At 49.6% G+C, this 18,405-nt stretch overlaps 8 protein-coding genes across 8 annotated transcripts; 1 reads left to right on the top strand and 7 right to left on the bottom strand.

Moving 5' to 3' along the window:
• Window positions 1-962: 962 nt before the first annotated feature.
• On the bottom strand, window positions 963-2,924 carry N7496_004771 (MDR family MFS transporter; the record flags this gene model as incomplete). The annotated part of the gene is made up of 3 exons (XM_056697700.1): window positions 963-2,068; window positions 2,121-2,242; window positions 2,299-2,924. The coding sequence occupies 3 exons, from the start codon at window positions 2,922-2,924 to the stop codon at window positions 963-965; spliced, it is 1,854 nt and encodes a 617-aa protein (XP_056556225.1).
• Window positions 2,925-4,368: 1,444 nt separating this feature from the next.
• On the bottom strand, window positions 4,369-5,565 carry N7496_004770 (EF-hand domain-containing protein; the record flags this gene model as incomplete). Its single annotated transcript, XM_056697699.1, has 4 exons — window positions 4,369-4,391; window positions 4,478-5,372; window positions 5,439-5,457; window positions 5,525-5,565. 4 exons carry the CDS (start codon window positions 5,563-5,565, stop codon window positions 4,369-4,371), a joined length of 978 nt encoding a protein of 325 aa, XP_056556224.1.
• Window positions 5,566-6,183: 618 nt separating this feature from the next.
• N7496_004769 (putative short-chain dehydrogenase/reductase family protein) lies at window positions 6,184-7,237 on the bottom strand (the record flags this gene model as incomplete). Its single annotated transcript, XM_056697698.1, has 2 exons — window positions 6,184-6,307; window positions 6,360-7,237. The coding sequence occupies 2 exons, from the start codon at window positions 7,235-7,237 to the stop codon at window positions 6,184-6,186; spliced, it is 1,002 nt and encodes a 333-aa protein (XP_056556223.1).
• A 1,225-nt stretch (window positions 7,238-8,462) lies between these two features.
• N7496_004768 (pyruvate decarboxylase) lies at window positions 8,463-9,047 on the bottom strand (the record flags this gene model as incomplete). Its single annotated transcript, XM_056697697.1, has 1 exon — window positions 8,463-9,047. One exon carries the CDS (start codon window positions 9,045-9,047, stop codon window positions 8,463-8,465), a length of 585 nt encoding a protein of 194 aa, XP_056556222.1.
• Window positions 9,048-10,239: 1,192 nt separating this feature from the next.
• N7496_004767 (uncharacterized protein) lies at window positions 10,240-10,817 on the top strand (the record flags this gene model as incomplete). Its single annotated transcript, XM_056697696.1, has 2 exons — window positions 10,240-10,488; window positions 10,563-10,817. The coding sequence occupies 2 exons, from the start codon at window positions 10,240-10,242 to the stop codon at window positions 10,815-10,817; spliced, it is 504 nt and encodes a 167-aa protein (XP_056556221.1).
• A 947-nt stretch (window positions 10,818-11,764) lies between these two features.
• On the bottom strand, window positions 11,765-13,072 carry N7496_004766 (putative aminotransferase; the record flags this gene model as incomplete). Its single annotated transcript, XM_056697695.1, has 1 exon — window positions 11,765-13,072. One exon carries the CDS (start codon window positions 13,070-13,072, stop codon window positions 11,765-11,767), a length of 1,308 nt encoding a protein of 435 aa, XP_056556220.1.
• A 611-nt stretch (window positions 13,073-13,683) lies between these two features.
• Window positions 13,684-14,357, bottom strand: N7496_004765 (GFA family protein; the record flags this gene model as incomplete). Its single annotated transcript, XM_056697694.1, has 4 exons — window positions 13,684-13,937; window positions 14,054-14,117; window positions 14,186-14,232; window positions 14,306-14,357. The coding sequence occupies 4 exons, from the start codon at window positions 14,355-14,357 to the stop codon at window positions 13,684-13,686; spliced, it is 417 nt and encodes a 138-aa protein (XP_056556219.1).
• Window positions 14,358-15,268: 911 nt separating this feature from the next.
• On the bottom strand, window positions 15,269-17,176 carry rlmA (SRF-type transcription factor RlmA; the record flags this gene model as incomplete). The annotated part of the gene is made up of 3 exons (XM_056697693.1): window positions 15,269-16,837; window positions 16,904-17,060; window positions 17,121-17,176. The coding sequence occupies 3 exons, from the start codon at window positions 17,174-17,176 to the stop codon at window positions 15,269-15,271; spliced, it is 1,782 nt and encodes a 593-aa protein (XP_056556218.1).
• Between the last annotated feature and the right edge of the window lie 1,229 nt (window positions 17,177-18,405).

The raw sequence follows: 18,405 nt of genomic DNA, 5'->3' as shown, positions 1-18,405 counted from the left end.
GATTTCGTCGTTTGCTGATAAATCGAGTCGGGCTTGACTCAGCGAGGCCATCGGCGACATTTGTATGTGGGTCACTTGCGTAGGGCCGATATTTGAGGTTCTTCGTGGCCGAAGTTCGACCGGGATATCGCCATGCAGTGTTATCGTAAATTATACAAGAAAGCTAGATTCTCGATCAATCAGTCCGGATAGAGAGGGTCAAGGATATGACGAGAATTAAATCACTAGACTCTATATTCTATTAGGATCTGCGTAAACTATGCTTGATCAAAAGGGCAGATGGGTCCCATCTTTCCACCTATCTAGGTGGAGCCACTCGGCCAGATGTCCGACCGATACTGACAAACATGGACAAAATCGACAGTTCATAATTCCAGGGTTGACCAGCGATCTTTGGACATCGCATATCAATTAGAAAAAGAACCTGTGTACTGGCGATCAAAGAATGCTCTATCCCGGTTTGGGACTAAAGCACTTGGTAGATCAGCCGCTTTCACATACTGTCCGGAGGCTGAAGTGTGGTATTGGAGAAAGTAATCTACTTCCAGCTAGCCGTGACCTACAATCTGCTAGTCAGATGAAATATTCAAGTCTACAAACACGATATCAAACATAGCAAGAGCGAAAAAAGGTCATTCTATTCCTTATATGCAAAAAACGGCATACTTTTTCTATGTCGCGAAAGCTCGACAAACCTCATAACCGAAGTTCAAAGCCAGATCCCTCACGACAAAAATGCAATGCGCAGCAAACCTACCGAGTAGGCCATCCACGATGCTAAAATTGAATTAAGTACATAAACATTAGCCACTGAATATTTATACAGCGAAGAGCGGAGTCACAGATCCAGAAGAGTGGTATGCCCCAGGCAAAGAAGCCAAGATTAAGAAATAAAAAAAAGGGATAAAGGGTATCAAAAGAGGGCAGCCAGGCGAAGCTAGGCCAGACCAAACCAAGCCAACTCAAGCCTCAACCTCGGGCTTTCCCTCTGCCTTACGCTGGGACTCGATTAGTTCCTGGCGGGCACGTTCTTGCTCCTCGAGACCAGTCTTGCGGATAGTATGCGTCTTGGTCAATTCGCGAGGACGAATGAACAGGGAAAGGATGAAGCCGAGGCCTGCCATGGCAGTGTAGAAAATCCACATGCGGCTCAGAGCGAAAGTAAAGGCGTCGAGAACGACCTCGCGCTGGGACTCGGTCAGACTCTTGATGAGGTCCTTGGAGGAACCGGCGAAGGAGGAGGAGATTTCAGCGGTAAGCTCGGGGCCGATGGCTGCGATGAGCTTGTCGGCTTGTTGGCCGATCACGTTCTGGTAGATGACTGTTCCCAGGACGACGGACATGGAGGTTGACAGCTGGCGGACGAAACCGAAGGTTGCGGTGGCAGTGGCCATGTCTGCAGGTCGGATGTTGGCCTGGAAGGCGACGAGTGGCGCTTGGAAGTTGGGGCCGACACCAATACCGCCGATCAGCTGGAAGAGGATGATACGCGGCCAGGAGGCGTAGGGCTTGAGGTCGATCAGCAGGCCGAAGCCGAGGGTCATGAAGAAGAGACCGGCGACGATCATCTCGCGGTAGCGACCGGTTTTCTTCATGATGATACCCGTTCCAGCGGAGACGATGGAGAGCGAGAGGACCATGGGCAGGGTGTAGACACCACTGAGAATGGGGGAGGCCAGCAGAACGGTCTGGAAGTAGAGGGGGAGGTAGTAGGCGCCTGAAATGAAGACGAATCCATGGCAGTAGCAGACCATGAGAATCAGAATGTTGTACCACTCGTTGAACAGGCGTGGGGGGATGATGGGATACTTGGCAAGCTTCCATTCAGCGAGCATAGCCAGAATCCACACGAAGATGCCGAAAATAATGAGGCAGATAACAGTGGCTGACTTCCATGGATAGTTGATGCCACCAAACTCGAGGCCGAATAGGAACATCAGAGTGCCACCGATGATGAGGAAGGTTCCTGCCCAGTCGATGCTACGCAGACCAGCGAGGAATGGCGTCTTGGGAGATTCGATGGACAGGAAGAAGAACAGAATGAGCAACGAGAATCCACCGATGGGCACTATAGGGCTTGTTAGCTTTAGATTTCCAGCGGGTTGGCAAGGTGGACATACAGTTCAAGTAGAAGCACCATCTCCAGGTAACGCTAGTGGTAAAGGCACCACCGATGATAGGTCCAAGGGCACCAGCAATAGCCCAAGTAGCACCGAAGAGGCCATAGTACATGGGGCGATCTCTGAAGGGGAAAGTTAGTATTTCTGCGACCATGAGACGGCCAAGAGTTCGACATACCTCATACTGAACAGATCCGTGACACTAATATTAGCCAAGATGATAATACCACCACCGCCAACACCCTGAATGGCACGACCGGCCAGAATCATGGCCATGTTCTTAGCCAAGGCACAGATCAAACTGCCAACCAGGAACCACACGTTGGCGAAAAGGATAATCGGCTTGCGACCCCAGATATCACTGATCTTTCCCCAGAGCGGAATACAAGCCGCATTCGCAAGAAGGTACGACGACGCAATCCACGAGTAACCACTCTCCGAAGCACCAAAATCGGCTGCAATCGTCGGCAACGCCGTCGAGATGATAGTCATATCCAGCGCAGCCAGGAACAGCGCCATGCAAAGCGCAGTCATAACGACGATGATCTTCTTCTTGCCCATCCTGGCTGCTTGAGAGGCCGTGCGGTCTAGTGGCGCACCGGATGGTTGCTTCTTGATCGCATTATCCTCGTCATCCTTCTCCAGATCCTCAGCTGGCGCAGAGGTATCCAGTTCCTGGTTGTGCTCTAGCTCCTTTTCTTGCGCAACGGGAGAGGGTGTCTCGACGGGAATTTTTTCCGCAGAGGTTTGCGAAACGACCGTGTCGCCGCTGGCCGAGTCGTGGTTCTGATGCACGCTCGTCATCGTGGTAGAGAAAGCTTAGGCGAAACTGAAACGAATTTTCACTGTGACGAAGCGACAGAAGAAGGGAAAATCGGTAGGTAAAAGTCTTAGGCGGGGGCAAGGTAGTTGCAGCCAGAAACCGGTAGCGCGTCGGCGATTAGAATCGATCGATCGGCGTGCAGGTTTTGCGAGGGATCCGATCACCACAGAGCCCTCGAAAAGGCTGGAGAGTCGTATGGGAACAAGCAGTGCTGGAAGAGAATTGGGCAGGGAGGCATGCTCTGGTTTAAATGTAATCTTGGCGCTCGTGTTTGAAGAGTCAGTCGGGGTAGGAAGCTCGGAGTTAATTCTGGGGCTCCCAAAAGGAATCGGGCTGCGGAAGTTCTGGAGGCCGAAATGCCGAGACGATAAGGGAGTACGTCAATGGTACATGCAGTAATAGCGAGAATGCTGATGTGTCCAAATGGGAGTCATCGGGGATTTGTTTTCTAGCGGTGTAAAATAGGATCGTTTCTGGTTGCGGGATATTGTTTGCATGAGTCAAGTTGTTGTGATGAATCGTGCATTTGCCATGTGCTAAAAGGTCCGATGGGAAAAAAGCAAGGGGCGCCAAGACTCGGACTGCGATGTATACAAAAGCTGTAACCCCAAGATTTTAAACATAGTATTATAAACATAGTAACCATGACATGATTAGAAATTCAATGTATATTACAAAGAGTAATCAAATGAAACTACTGAACTCGCTATTAACTCGATGGATGTCCGAGCGGACAATTTAAGGTGATAGGTCAGAAGGCCAGAACCAGTTGCTTACTTCGGCGCCACCTGCATAACACGATGTACGAAGCCAACGTGGCCATACATGAATGTAAACGTGGTCTAAGGTCTATCTGGTTATCCGGCATCAGATACAAGATTATCATGAATCACTCATCCCAAGATGAAACTTCCATGGGGTCCAATAGTCATGTTGAAAATGTCCAGGAGAACCCAAATGATAACATAGAAGCTCCGCAACGAAGAAGTTAGAAACATCAATGCGGTGTTCTATCGCGCAAATCTTAGACATTCAGGGGGATAGTAAGATGAATCTTGCTCTAATGGAAGGCCGGATAGCACCTGGATCAGAAGTGTCCCAACGTCTCCTAGGAATAATCTACAACAAGCCGGGAAATTAAAGAGCAAGCTTCTAAATTGAAGGGATAGTTTCCTTGCAAAATAAATAGACTAGACAAGGCCAAATCAGCATGCAATGGCCATCGGCTGGAGCTCTATCACGAAGCAGATGGGGAAGAGAAGAGGGTATGGGTATAATATGGGGGAAGGTCAACAACTCAAGAACCGGAACTAGAAACAAGATCCAAAGCGAATCACCACAAAGAAAGAGCGCAGCGGGAAATGCAAGACAGAAGGAAGTAGGAAACCATATGCAAATATGAGAGCATCCCGTAGCAAAAGCATATTAATCCTGCAACAGGATAATTTCTGTAAAAAAGCGTCGGTTAGCAACTACTTCAATGACCAGCCTGATTCGAACCGTCCACTTCAACTCGAAAATAACCACAACTTACCAGTCAAAAACTCCTCAAAGCTCACAGTGATATACCCATCCCGATCCTCATCATACCGCTTAAACACATCCGTCATCCGCTTCAGGCTAATACAAGCCTGCACAAACAGATCGAAGCTCATCCCATTCTGACCCGGACTCCTCTGCGGCGGCCCACTAACCTGTCTCGTCTTACTCTCAAACGCAGTAAAGAGCACCGAGACAAACTTGGTCGTGAGACGGTACCCGAACGCGACCAGCGCGTTTTCAAACTCCTGCAAGCTAATGCGTCCACTCCGGTCCTCGTCGAATCGGTCAAACAACTCTCGCCATGCGGCGAGGTACTTCCACAAGGAGACGAATTCGTCAAAGTTGATGGTTCCATTTCCGTCCCGGTCGAACATTCGGATCATCATCTTCACCGTACGTGGGTGGAAGGAGGTATAGTCACCATTCACGAGGGCGGAACCGAGCTCGTGCTCCGTCAGCGAACCGCTATGCGAGGAGTTTGCGGCGCGGAAGAGAGGGAAGAGCTGTTGCGGGTCATTGCTAGGCGCGGACAGAGGCGGCGGGTGGGGGGATGGAGGCGGGCGCGAAGCAGGTGGGGGTCGATTACGCTGGGGCTGAGATGGAGGGGGACCGAAGCCGTAGTTCGGGGGAGGTGGTGAGGGATGTAATGGGTGAGGCCGGTATTGGGATTGGTTTGGAGGAGGCGCGTTTGCGGGAGAGGGTCGGCCGTTGTACGAGTTCGTAGGAGGGGCATTGTTGTATGCATGCGACGGGGGAGCATTGGAGACGGGGACTCGAGGGGGCATTCCACCGCTAGAGGCTGACTGTGGTGGTGGACGAGAGGGAAGGGGCTTTTGACTCTGATTGTGGCCTCCAGAGACCTGCATGTTCCCTATCATCTGCGCGACCTGGCGAACGAGGGTTTAGTTTGGCGGGGATACGCAACAACATCTTGGCGCGGCGTGGAGAGTTACCTGCTCTGGTTCAGCGTGCCTATGCCATACCGAAGATTAGCGATTGGAACATTTTTCCTTGAAAGAGGTCTGAGCTGGAGACTTACGCTGGCAGCGCATCGGGATTATAGCTCTTGTTGTAGGCCATGGTCACCTAGCACTGACGCAATAACGGGTGGAGCGCGAGGCACAACCAGGGATGAGATCACCTTGGGCACGATATCAGACAAAACAATCAACCACGATCCAATAGGTGGTCAACTGGAAAGATCAAAGGGTTTGGGTCAAGGGGAAAATGAAAGAAATTCGAGGGGGAAGAAGAAGCAAGACAAGGTTGCTCACGTTGAGCGGAGCCGTGGGGCGGGCTCGAGACGATTTTTAGTGTTTTTGCCCAGCGCCCAGCGAACTATCCGCCAAGGGAAAACTGGAGCTTGCGTCCTTTTTCCCTTTTCCCCCACTTGTCGACCCAATTGTATACGTCAAAATTAAATGCGCCTGTGGTCTTGCTCGACAATTTTACCAATAAAGAACCCCTCCGCCCCCAGTGCCCATTCAGCCCTATCGCCGCGCGGCTCGCCAACCGGTTCGCAAGTAGCCGCAAGGCCACAGCGAATCTAACTTGGCCGAGGAACTACACCCCTGTAAGGTCACTAGAAACCCACGGGTCTCTATATTAACCTGCGCTAGGATCCACTTGGGTGATATATTTGGGATACGAGTATACGAGCCCCACGTCCATTAGGCCGACCAATTTCTTTTCTTCCAGCTAAGATTGCTGGATAATCGTCCGTACTTCTGCTGCCTGTTGCTCCAGAATAGATAAAATCTCCTCCCACGCCTTTTCTTGGAATTCTTTCCCTTTAGTTCCAGTTGTGAGAGCCTTGGATTCACTAGGGATTGTTAGAGATTTCATCATTTACCTCCTTTGGGCGGGTCACTTACTCCAGATACCCATCGTTTCGCCAACATTTGCCCTGCGCCTCTGCACCTTGGAGCACTCCAGTCACCAGCAAGCGACTGCCCTGTTCGGTCGTCCGTGCAAAAAGCTTGTACATGATCCAGACAAGCCATCGCTCGTAGAACCGGTCATATTGTCGCCCGAGAGACGACCGGCAAAGCCCAGGGCTAATGGTATTGACTATGACGGGCAATGTCCCGTCATCATTGCGAATAAGATTGGCAACATTCTTCATTACATACTCCAGAAGCAATTTCGAAATTCCATATTGTTTCGGCCCTTGAAACTGCTCTGGAGAATTCAGATGCTCCAGTAGTGGTCCATCCGCCCGAAGACTCTCGGCTTTCACGCGCACAAATTGTTGACTAGACACCACACCAAGATGTGTTGGCTCAGTCTCGAAGGAGCTCGCTCTCAACTTTGGGAGAAGCAGGAGCGCCAGTAACGACGTTGATAACGTGTTCACATGTAGAGTCTCTTCCCACTTCTCGGGTGATTGGAGGTATTCGCGATTCCATAGCCCGGCATTCAGCAACGCAACATCCAAACGCTTGAGCTCGCTGTTTGCGCGATTGGCAAAGCTTTTCACGCTTTGGAAGCTGTTCATCTCGAGCTCCCAGATTTGAATGGTGCCGGGGCGATTGGTGCACTTCTCAAGCTCGAGCTTTACTCTGTTGCCGCGTTCTAAGCTACGGCTGCCGATGATCAGGGAGTCCACGCCGAGATTGAGCAGCTTGATGGCAGCTTCATACCCCAGACCCGAGGTCGCGCCCGTCAACAACACCGTCTTGCCGGCGAAAGAGGTGAGAGGGTCTGTTGGGGGTGTATATTGCATTTTGAGTAAGCGGAAAAGTCCTGCCATTTTGACAGGTTTGGATCCTCGTTTGAGGATAATGCGTAGAATGGATTATCGGCTTGGAGATGGAATAACCTTTGACTTCACTGGCCGAATGCCTCAGGCAGGCAACAGATTGCTTAGTCATATGCTCTGGCCACCGTAGCTAACTTAACTTAACTAGTCCTAGTGGAGGTAGCAGGACTAGAGTAATTACAAAGAACGAATTTGCTCGTGTTAAGATTTTTTATCGCGAGCCGGTGACTGAAGATTTAAAAAGTTGGGAAAGGCCGAGTTAGTGGCACCGAACATGATAAGAGAAGTAGGAGACCAGATTATCCTTCTCGAGTATTTTCCATCACTGACCGACGAGAATGAGGCTCCAAACAACCACAACGGTTGAAAAAACAGTGGCAGTTGAAAAATAGTCTCTTCATCGGACTTTGATTGGATTGACTGGTACTCAATGGATCCCCCAAAATTCTATTCTTGAATTAGACCAATCGAGGCGTTCTTTTGCCGCATAGATCAAGATAATACACTTCGGTTCGAATCCGAGCAAAGCGAGCGCGCCCCACTATGCAACCCGAATAAGAAAGTCGTGATATGCAGACCTTAAATAAGACAGTCAGCTAATTCTGTCTTTTATGAAAATATTCCTCTTGGTCTCTCATCTCAACCTGTTATAATGGGTCTAAGTTCAAGTGCGGTTATCGTGATTGTGCTCATATCCGCCCTCGGATCTGTGGCTACAGCTGCTGGTATATTCGGTGTTCTCAACCCAGACAAAGATACATTTAGATCTCCATCATCAGAACAGCTACACTACATGCGAACGGTCCGCGAAATACATTTCAATCTCATCGCTCGAGAAACAGGGAGAAGGATACCCAACTTTCAAGGTATTTCACGCCAGTCCTATGTTCTTGACTGGAGCAAGCATAACTGATCATTCAGGAGAGACCGGCATGCCGAGAACAGCCCGGGAATCTCTGGGCACGACGGCTTGAATTCTCCCGTCGAGATAACAAGTCACCATACCTATACCTAGATGGAACTCTACAATTCGTGGTGTGCTGGAAGACGCATTGTCTAGTTAAGGAGAGTGAAAGGAACAGGAAGAGCTACCTTCGTGTACGAAACAAAATTCCTTTAAGTCAGAAGACAATTATTGTTCAGTACAGGGCCAATGTGACACATGTAGACAGCAGAAGTTCCAGAGAGGAGAGTTGTCCAATAGTATCCAAAGGGCTTATTCTTTGGAAACTTGGCTCTGCATAAGATTCAAGAGAGCCCCTTGCACATCCTCCCTACCCATGAATACCTCGATAGTTCTCACCCCTCGCCCATTCTTGATTCTATCATCGTTAAGCACCTCCTCAAGCTCACTATAAGTCCTCGCACTAGAATGAGACTGTTTCTCATCCGCCCCAAAGAATCCAAGTGCAAGCTCATGTCTCCAGGTTGCAAGGTCATTGTAAGCCTGCTTTCGTCCATGGATAGCACGTTCAATTGTATAACCATCATTATTGACGATGAAGATGATGACGTTCAATTTCTGTTTGATGATGGTGCTAATTTCCTGCACACTCATTTGGGGACTGCCGTCTCCAATAAACAGAATGGCACGAGAGCTTTCGGGTTTTTGACTCAGCTCTCTTCTAGCAAGTGCAGCCCCAAGAGTTGCAGGTAGCATGTAGCCTATTGACAGCCAAGTCACGGCACCGAAAAGACGTGACCCCGGGGGAAGTTTGAAAAGTCTTCCACCGTGTGATGAAGTACCGGTTTCTGTGAGGATGAGATCGCCAGGTCGGAAGAGGCGATTGACAAAGTGCATGTCTTTTGGATAAGGGAACCATCTTGAATAGTCTCAGTGACAGTCGGTTTTGAAGGACCTTCAACTGTGGGAATGCGTGTGCGATCGAGTTTCTCCAACAACTTCATCAGAAACTTGCCAGGGATGTCTTGGTAATGTCAGAAATGCCAAGACCTTTGGGGGTTCAACCTTGCCCCAATCTTGGATTTCTCCTCAATTTCACATCTCGGACAATTTGCATTTCTACTCTTTTTCCAGCTGCATACTGAATACTCAGGAACTCCTCTTTTTGAAATATTCCTAAATCGAAGCATCAACGACAACATGACTCTCCGGATCCCCTTATTACACAGACCCAACCTTCAAGGAATCGCCGTTCTGGTTTTGGGCATTTTAGTCAAATGGCTCTACGACTCAACATCTCCACCCGTGGTTATCATATTTGCAACGTTAGTCAGTGGATGTCAGATGTTTCTTTTGAATGAAGCATATTCCCACGCTTCCCAAGAGGAATGGTCTTTTGAAAGCAGAGCTATCCTGGTCATGGATTGCTTCCTATGTAGCGCCTTTATTTTAGCGAGCGCTTTGCTTATCTACAAGAACGAGAAAGTCCGCCTACCACGTCAACTGTGTAAGTAAAATGACCACGTTGTCTAGGCGAAGCTAATGGTAAATACCCCATTTAGCGGTAGGAGCGAGAAGTCAAACTACTGAACAGCCAGGGTCTCAGCCCGGGCTCAAGAGGCCTGCTGGGGATCTCCCCGACCAGCCGATACCAATTTAATCAGATTTTATCACCCATCTCCAAATATTCGATTGGATTGCTGGCAAAAGATCATTGAAGAATTAGTTTTGGCACCAAGTCTTACTCGTATAAATGGATCCTGTTACTAGACGATAAGAAATCCAGCTCTTAAGACGTACCCATAAGAGCCATTAAGAAGGAGACAACATGAGTGGACTTCCAGTGGAGACCCATAATGAAAGCATCCGATGGCCAAGCTCGGCAAAGACCCTTGGACCCTCGGGGCTCGGACTACAGAGCCTCAACCTAATCAAAAACGGAGCTACCCGGAATAAACCAGCCCTTAGGACTTGGCGCCGCAACTCATAGGCTCAACCCCTTTAAAGTCCACACAGTAGCCGTCCTCCAATTATGGTTTTTGCACTTTTTCCTACGAGAGTGTCTGAGAAGATGTCTCAAGTCACCACAATGTCCGAGTTAGCCAATCTCCCAGCCGGTGTTCTTGAACGCATCATTTCGATGGTGGACAAGGAAACTATCAAGAATCTACGACTGGCATGCAAGAAACTGAGCGGCTTCACGAATCAAATCGTATTTCGATCCGTCTCATTGTACGACACTCCTAAGAGTTGCCGCTATCTGCAGTCCATTCTAGCCCAACCTCATCTTCGAGAGGAGGTTGTCAAACTGAATTTGAATACCGTAGAAGATGACTACGTGAGTCTTTCGCTACTAACTCTATGCATTGAAACTATTACATGCACATTTTTTTAGCTAACACAACTGGCTAGGACACAGACGAAGAAGACGAAGTCGATCCTCCGCAGGGATGGGAGGAGATCTTGGAAAACCTGTCAATTCTACCAAATCTTCAAAGCGTAGCTTTGCGCTTCGACAAGAAATGTGCCACAGACGTGGATTGTCCCTACATATATGCTCCTCAGACTGAAAATTATCGGGCAACTCTCCTGCGATGGCTATTTGCAGGTTTGACGGACTTGCCTCGGCCACTAAAAGAGCTCATCATTCAAAACCATCGCATGTGAGACCCATATCACGCAACTTCTCGAATTGGATGGATGAGGTTCTGGGGACGCTGGAATCTTTGAAACTCAACGTGGTACATGAACGCAACTTTGCAGCTCCTGAATCGGAAATCGAGGTAATGAATTGAGACCATTCTTGACAATTCCTTTCTAATATGATGATATAGAGCCAACCTATGCATGATTTCTACAACCGCATTTTACGGTGGACTTGGTTGAAACCCTGCATGTTCTCACTCCGAAAGCTTTCGCTCTATTCATCACATCAATGGGGCTTCTTCCCCAGAGTCAACATGGAAGATATCCACTTTCCTAATCTTCAGTCGTTGACGCTAGGAAACTTTACCTTTTACGAGGACAAGCAGTTGGATTGGATACTAGGACATTCGTCCACTCTCAAGGAGCTTTACCTAGACAGCTGTTTTCTGGTTTTCTATGTCAGAATTCCTGGTCATGGAGACGTTCTGGAAAGGACCCCACTGACGGAGTCTGATATGGAAATTACTCCAGAACACCCTGGGTGTTTGGTTCACCACTACCAGCGTCGATGGCATGATTATTTTGCTTCTTTCCAAAACGGCCTTCCTCGGCTTTCTTGTTTCGGGTTCGGAAACAGTCCATCTTGGAAGAAAAAGAAGATGCCAGTTGAAAGAGAATTTGAGTCCGTGACTGAATTGGCTCGAGACCGCTACTTACCTTTCGTTAGTGAATTTATGTTTTATCCGTTTCATCTTGGTCTAGGGATTGAATGGCCAGAGTGTGAACAACAGGATCTAGATGCCCTCGAGGCATTGCACCGGGCAATTGGCCAAAGAGCCGACCTCGACTAGGAGATGGTCGGTGGTATTTTGTTACATAGAAGTTTAAGAAATATGTCCCATTTGACAGTAAAGAGGGGTCCTTTCCATACTTTGTGTGATGCTCTCTTCGAAGCTAATTCAGAAGAATCACTCTTCCACGGCCTTAACAATCCTCTTCAGTGCAAGCTCCAAATAATCCCTCGGCTGCGTAAACACAATCCTAAACCACCCATCTTTCTCCGACCCAAACAGCGCCCCAGTGGCCAAAAACACCTTCTCTTCCAACAACTGCTGCATAATTTTCTCACCAACCTCCTCCTCGGCAGAAATCTCTCTATGCACCTCCCTATATCTCTTCCCCAGGTCCACCCAAAGGAAGAATGCAGCATTGCACCCAGTCGCGTGCTGGATATTGTGTTTCTTCAAAAACTCCACTGCAAATGCGTAGGACTCTGAAAGTCTCTTCTGGTTCTCTAGGATATATCCATCGGTAAAGGTATGATCTTCCAATAGACCCGCGACCAGGTGGTCTGCTATTCCTGAGGAATAAGAGTAGAGCGAGATCGCGCGGAGTGCGCCATGGAATTCCGGACTGGACTGGGAAATAATCACGCCGAGACGGAGACCGTTTGCGCCAAAATCTTTGCTCATGCCCCAAAGTACATGCACGAGTTTGGGATCGATGATCCCATTCAAGTCAATTGATAGCGTGGACTCGAAGGTGGCGGGCGGTGGGTGCTCGTCCACTGTGTTCTCGAAGACGGATAAAGCGTAGATCTCGTCGCTGATTAGGTGGATCTGATACTTCTGGCATAGCTGCATTAATTTGATGATCACCTCGCGGGGGTAGCATCGGCCCAGCGGGTTATGCGGGTGACACAGCATCAAAGCTTTGACTCTCTTCCCGCTCGAAGTTTGAAAAGCAAGAAGGGCGTCTTCATACTTCGATACAGCCTCGACACTGAATGGATCCACGTCGCCAAAATTCACCGGGACAACCGTCGCACCGGGCCGCGTCGAGAGATCCGGGATAAATGTGCCGTAGAACGGTCTTCCGAGCAAAATGCCCTCGCCGGGATCCGCAAAGGCCCATGATACATGCTCAATGGCGGGTGAGACGCCGTTCGTGACGACCAACTGCTCCGCATCAAGCGGTATAACGGGCTTCAAGTGGCGGGTCAGAAATTGGGCGATGCTGCGTCGGAGTCTGTTCGAGCCACCACCGCCGTCATTGTAGGTGAGGTATTCGGCGGGTAATTGAGGATTCTTGTTTAGGTATTGCAAGAGTTCGGTGTGCATGAGGGCGTTTTCAGCGACGCCGACATTGATGTAGCCATTGGGGTTGGATGATGGGCACCAAATGTCGACTAGGATGTCCCACATGAGGTTCTGGGCTGCGGAGGAGGAGGCATCTTGGGCACGGATGGAGAGAGTAGAGCCCGTTTGCTGTGCCATTTTGGACTTTGAACTGCCAAGATAATGCGATAGGAAGAGTTTTACGCCGCTTTGGTAAGGCTGATGGGTGCGGGGTCTTATAGATCCCAGTGTCGTTGTTTATCTTTGCCGGTAATGAGTCAGAGTTGGGCTCCCGTTATCAAGGTCTTGACTCACGGTTTTCCCTGTTGGAGGCCGTATAATGCAGGCTTTGAAGTCTCGGCTATCTTCGGGCGTCCCAGCGAGAGTTTGAGGGTCGGGAGTGGAGCCACGACTGAGTTTGAAGCGGAGCGGAGCTTTATCGATGACATGTCGATAACCAGGATCTGGGAAGAGCTATAGATTAATGCACTTTTGAGATTGACACAGGCATGATGGACATTTCTATTTCCCATCGGTTCTTTCATTGAACTGTATGATCATATCTACTTCACAAACTACTCCACCCATATACTCAAGCATAGACTAACCCCCAAGCTACATTTCGGCATTTGATCCCCCAATCACCCATCCTGAAGAATCCACCTCCCACCAAACCCCGAACTCCCCCTCCATCCTACAGTAAACAGCTCTCAACAAAACAAACTCTGTCCGATTCTATACAACTATTAACTAACTACTACATTCACACTCTAAGCACCAAAGGCCTGCTCCTGCTTAGCACCCTCGACAGCAGCAAGATAACTCGGGCGATCCTTGACGTAAAACTCAATATCGACCTTGCCCCGCAGGTTGGCCTCGCCACCGTCCAGAGTACCGGCCTTGATGCAGGTGTTGTCCGGCATCACCTCCAGCTCGGTGTATAAGCTGGAGCCGCAGGTTGGGCAGAAGAAGTGCTTGTTGATCTTGCCGGAGGCGCCGACGGCATCGTAGGTGGTGGGTGTTCCTATTTTAAGAGGGGATTGGGTTAGAGGGGTCAATTGGTTGTAAAGAGTGTATAAGGGAAACGAATGGGGACGAGGGAGAGGAGGAAGATGGAGACGGGAGTGGTATAATGCTTACCCTTGGTGACTTTGAAGCTAGAGCGGGGGACGACAGCGTTGGAGGTGAAAGCACCACCGGTCCACTGTAAGGATAATCAATTAGTATAAAATTCTATGATGTTGTAATAGAAATGTTGAAGCGATGGTTTACCTTCTGGCAGTCAATGCAATGGCACAGCGCAGCGAGATAGTTCTCAGCTATCCAAACCCACCAGCATCAGCATCAAGAACATAAAATTCCAAAAAGCAAAACGAAGCTCCAAGTACAAACCTTCAACGGCATACGTCACACCACCACACATGCAGCTTCCAGTGATAGTCATAGTTGCGAATATAGACTGCAATTCCGTAACTAGTTTGAGGACCTTGGTGGAATCAAAGGGAGAAGAAAAGGAAATTCCAATTGAGAAGGTAGAAGATGCGAAAGGTTTGAGTGGCAACAGATTAACTCTCGTGTGCAGTCAAGCTGTCTTTTTAAGTCTTTCTATTCGGCCTTCGATGCTGTTCTTCACCAACCCCGCCCCCCACTTTCAATCGCCGAGAATTGAGACCGCCTTGTGTAGCTACCGTGGGAGTGGCTTACGGAGTAGGTTTCCTGGCTTGAAAGTTTACTTGGCTCCTGCTCTGGGAAATGGAAAGTCGGGGATTGCAGGGCTGGATTGAGTTTGTGATGTGTAACAAAGGCCGCGCTCCGAGGGGTTGCCGAGGAGTGCAGGTGATAATCAAAGTTGAGGAATAACGTGGAAAGATTTGCTATAGGAAAGAACCAGTTTAAACATCAATATACTTGTCATTGCTGTTTCGAGTCAAAAGGCCTTATGTACATCGTCCGGGCACCCAACGCGTCAACGCCAAGTTCAAAACATTTCAAGAGATAAGACGAAGAGAAAAAAATCAGTACATAATGACAGAGAAAGGAAATTGAGAAGGAGGCCATATCAACGATCAACGATCAAGTGACGCATGAACAACCACGCCACACGAAAGAAAAAGATAAGGAAAAAGTAGAAAAGATAGAAAAGATTCCGAGGTATCAAGATAGGGTATATAGAGCAGAAGATCCTGGACTCAACCAAGTATGGGAGACGGAGTGATTTCAGATGGCAGAGAGTGTGTAGATGGTTGAGGGAAGGGAGGGAGAGGACATCAACCAGGATGTCCTCGTCGTGTGGTATAGAGAAGTTCGGCGACTCGGGCACAGCTTCGACATCAACATCATAACTCCATCCCTTCGCTAGGTCTTCGGTTTCTTGCTCGCTCCTTCAGAAGGGAGCCCGCCCTCGGGGGTCTTGCGTTTCTTATCCTGCTCATCTTCCCGCGAGAAGCTCGGCCCACTAGGAACCGCCGGCGTCGGGAAAGTGAGTGGACTCGGCAAGAGGTTCGAGTCTGGTCCTGAACGACCGAAGCCCCATTCAGGGAAGAAGCTGGAAGGTGATGGGAGGAGGTTATCCGAGACAAATCGACTCGGAAGAGCGGAGATTGGAGTTTCGATGTTGTTCGAGTTACTACCGCTGTTCCCGGCATTGGTGCTGTTGTTGCCGTAGTTCGTTTGCCCCGTGGCCCCTGGTGGGGGTGGCCGAGCAAACGGATTTGGTGGTCCTTGCGCGCCAGCACTAAGAATAGCTCCCGCGGATGGCGATGGCGGCGGTAGCACCACTCCTGCTGGAGGATTGTCCTTGGCTGGAGTCACCGTTTTATTACCAGCAGAGTCTCGGGAGGACGATTCGCCCGTTGCGCTACCCCGATCAGAGCTCTCGCTGGGAATCTGGACTTTCAGCTGCGGCCGCTTTGAAGTAAGCGCGGCGCTATTCGTGCGTGAAGGCGGCTTGATCTCGGCTGCAGAAGGTATCAACTGTGGGCGCGGGGGTTCCGAGGCCGTGCCAGCAGCAGAAGTCTTTGAATTACGCAAGTTCTCCTGGGGAGGCTCTGGCTTCAATAACTGGTTCCCTTGCCCCGGTGGAGAATCATAGAATCCAAACTGGCGCGCAAGCACAGACCCACGGTCATCAATGGGAGTAAAGATGCTACGGGACTGAGACTTGGACAGGGATTTGGGCTGCGGGGGTGACTGGCTATGTTCTGTTTTCATCGCACCCGCTGCGTTATCCTGGGAGCTCTCGGGAACCGGTACTGTTCGTTCTGATTGAGGTTCTGATGCGAAGGCCGGTGGCATGGACCCCCTACCCGGCTCCGATATATACGGCTGCTGCGGCACCTGTTGTACTGGTCCATGTGAGACTGGTGGCATCCCCATTTGTTGTTGCGCAACTATTTGTGCGTGTTGGAAGTGCTGGGGAGCTTGGGGATGATGGACTTGAGCTTGTGCGTGCTGGTGGTGCATTTGGGGCGGTGTGCCTTGTGGACCGTGAGGAGGATGACCATATTGCGCGTATTGCCCGGGGCGAGGCTGATTCATTGCAGAGTGAACATTCGGGTTATACATCGAGGGGTTTGCCATGTAGTATCCATTTTGGGGTGGAGGAGGCGGGGGCGTGGCATGACCGTGTGGTCCAAGGTTTGAGCTGACGCGACGAACGTGGTTTCTAGACGAGGGACGAGACACTTGCGACTGTGGTGTACCATGTCGCGTTATCGGAAGGCCATTATGCACGACTGGAGGAGAGGCGGACGGGGCGTGATTGATATGCTGGAAACCGGGCTGTTGGAGATGGGGTGGAACGATGGGGTGAGGCTGCTGGGCTTGAATTTCTTCGGGTGCCGGGGTCGTCTCATCTTCATCGTCGTCGTCGTCGCGCTTACCGGCAAAATCATCGGGTCCTTTGTGCTCATGGGGTGGGCCAAACTAGAAAGAAAGAAGATTGTTAGTCCAGCAAATTCCCTTTACCACGTGCGATCAGAAATGACTTACATATTGATAGCGACCGAGAGCCTCGTGCATGTCACACGAGGAGTACTCATAGAGTTTCTTGTTATGGCCAAAGATGATAACGGCGACATCGACTGAACAAAGGACGGCCAACTCATGAGCCTTCTTGAACAGTCCACCTTTTCGCTTGAGGAATGTCCTGCGATAGAAAAGTCAGCATCATAATCAGAAAACCTCTCGAATTATAGAGGGAACTTACACTGAACGGTTGCGATCATCCTTGATCGCTTTAATCTCGATCTTTCTACGACCCATGGTGGGCAGGTAGTGGGCGCAAGATGCGCGCGCCGGGAGGTGTCAGATTTACGAGCGAGTAATCTCGACTCGGAACCGCGTGTCTCACGGGTACCAGCGGGTCAAGTCCTCGAGTCCTCAGCCCCTAAAATTCTCGAGGATATTCACACGCGCAAAGGTATACCGCGCGGAAATGGATGGCAGAACTCGTCGAGTATATGGTCGCGCCGCTCAGGGTCGCGGAATGGAAATAGGTCCTCGACGAGAGTGAGAAGGGCGCACGAAGAGGGATGGCCGGAAAGGAGTGACCCGGGAGAGATGATGGAGGGGGGGGGGAAAGTATCGACAGGGTCTTGAGGATAGGTTTGAGGGGCCAGGAACCAGCGGCACGATACCGTGGAGTAAATAGTTGAGCGGAGGGGCTGATTGACGATGCAGAAAAGGTTGATTCTAAAGATAGAATCAAGTCCCTTTCGAAGGGGGAACAAAAGGGAACGTGATTATGTCAGCTCCTGCCTCAGGCGATCTATTTATACATTCGGCACCTCCCGTCACACTCCACAATTCAAGTCACACACAAAGCGAGGCTATAAAGAGGAGATCGAGTGTCCATGGTTATGAGACGAAAGAAAATAAGAGAGTGAGAAATATTAGAGTTTCAGAAAGTTCAAAGGCATATCTCAAGTCATCGTTTCAGAAGGATTCCATTCACAATATGATTGTTTTCGGGCATTCACCCCATAGCGACAAAGCGCAAAATATATACTTCTAGCGATTTGTCTACGCATGAGCATACCATTGTCATTTCCCAAGGTTGTTCATGATTCTATTTCTGAATATACCTATTTTTGACTACATCAACAACATTCAAACAGAAATCTTGTCTCTCGAATATCGAAGCGATCTCTATAGCAAGTAAGTCCTTGGTATGTAGCCGCCCAGTCGAGAAGCGGGCTCAGGGTGCTGGATGCAGTAGAGTGGAACCGCTATTTCCTGCACCTTTTGACATTTGTCATGAGGGTAAATTTGAACATCATTGTTATTACTTGACAGCTATCATGGACTTCTATCTTTCCGTGTAGATGATAGGATAATGGAACATGTCATATCGCGGGAGCAAAACTTGTCCATTAGTCTGCCGACTGGATCGATCGATCTATTGATTGATCGGTCGGGTCAGAGCATTAGGCCCGATCTCTGGGGAAGCTGGCCTGAGCTTTGGGGGATCGATGTGAGATTGTGGTCGCATT

This window comes from Penicillium cataractarum, assembly GCF_028827025.1.
Source record: "Penicillium cataractarum strain IBT 29864 chromosome Unknown utg000004l, whole genome shotgun sequence".
NCBI lineage: Eukaryota > Fungi > Ascomycota > Eurotiomycetes > Eurotiales > Aspergillaceae > Penicillium > Penicillium cataractarum.
The sequence above is the reverse complement of the archived record's forward strand: the minus strand, read 5'-3'. Positions and strand labels throughout refer to the sequence as shown.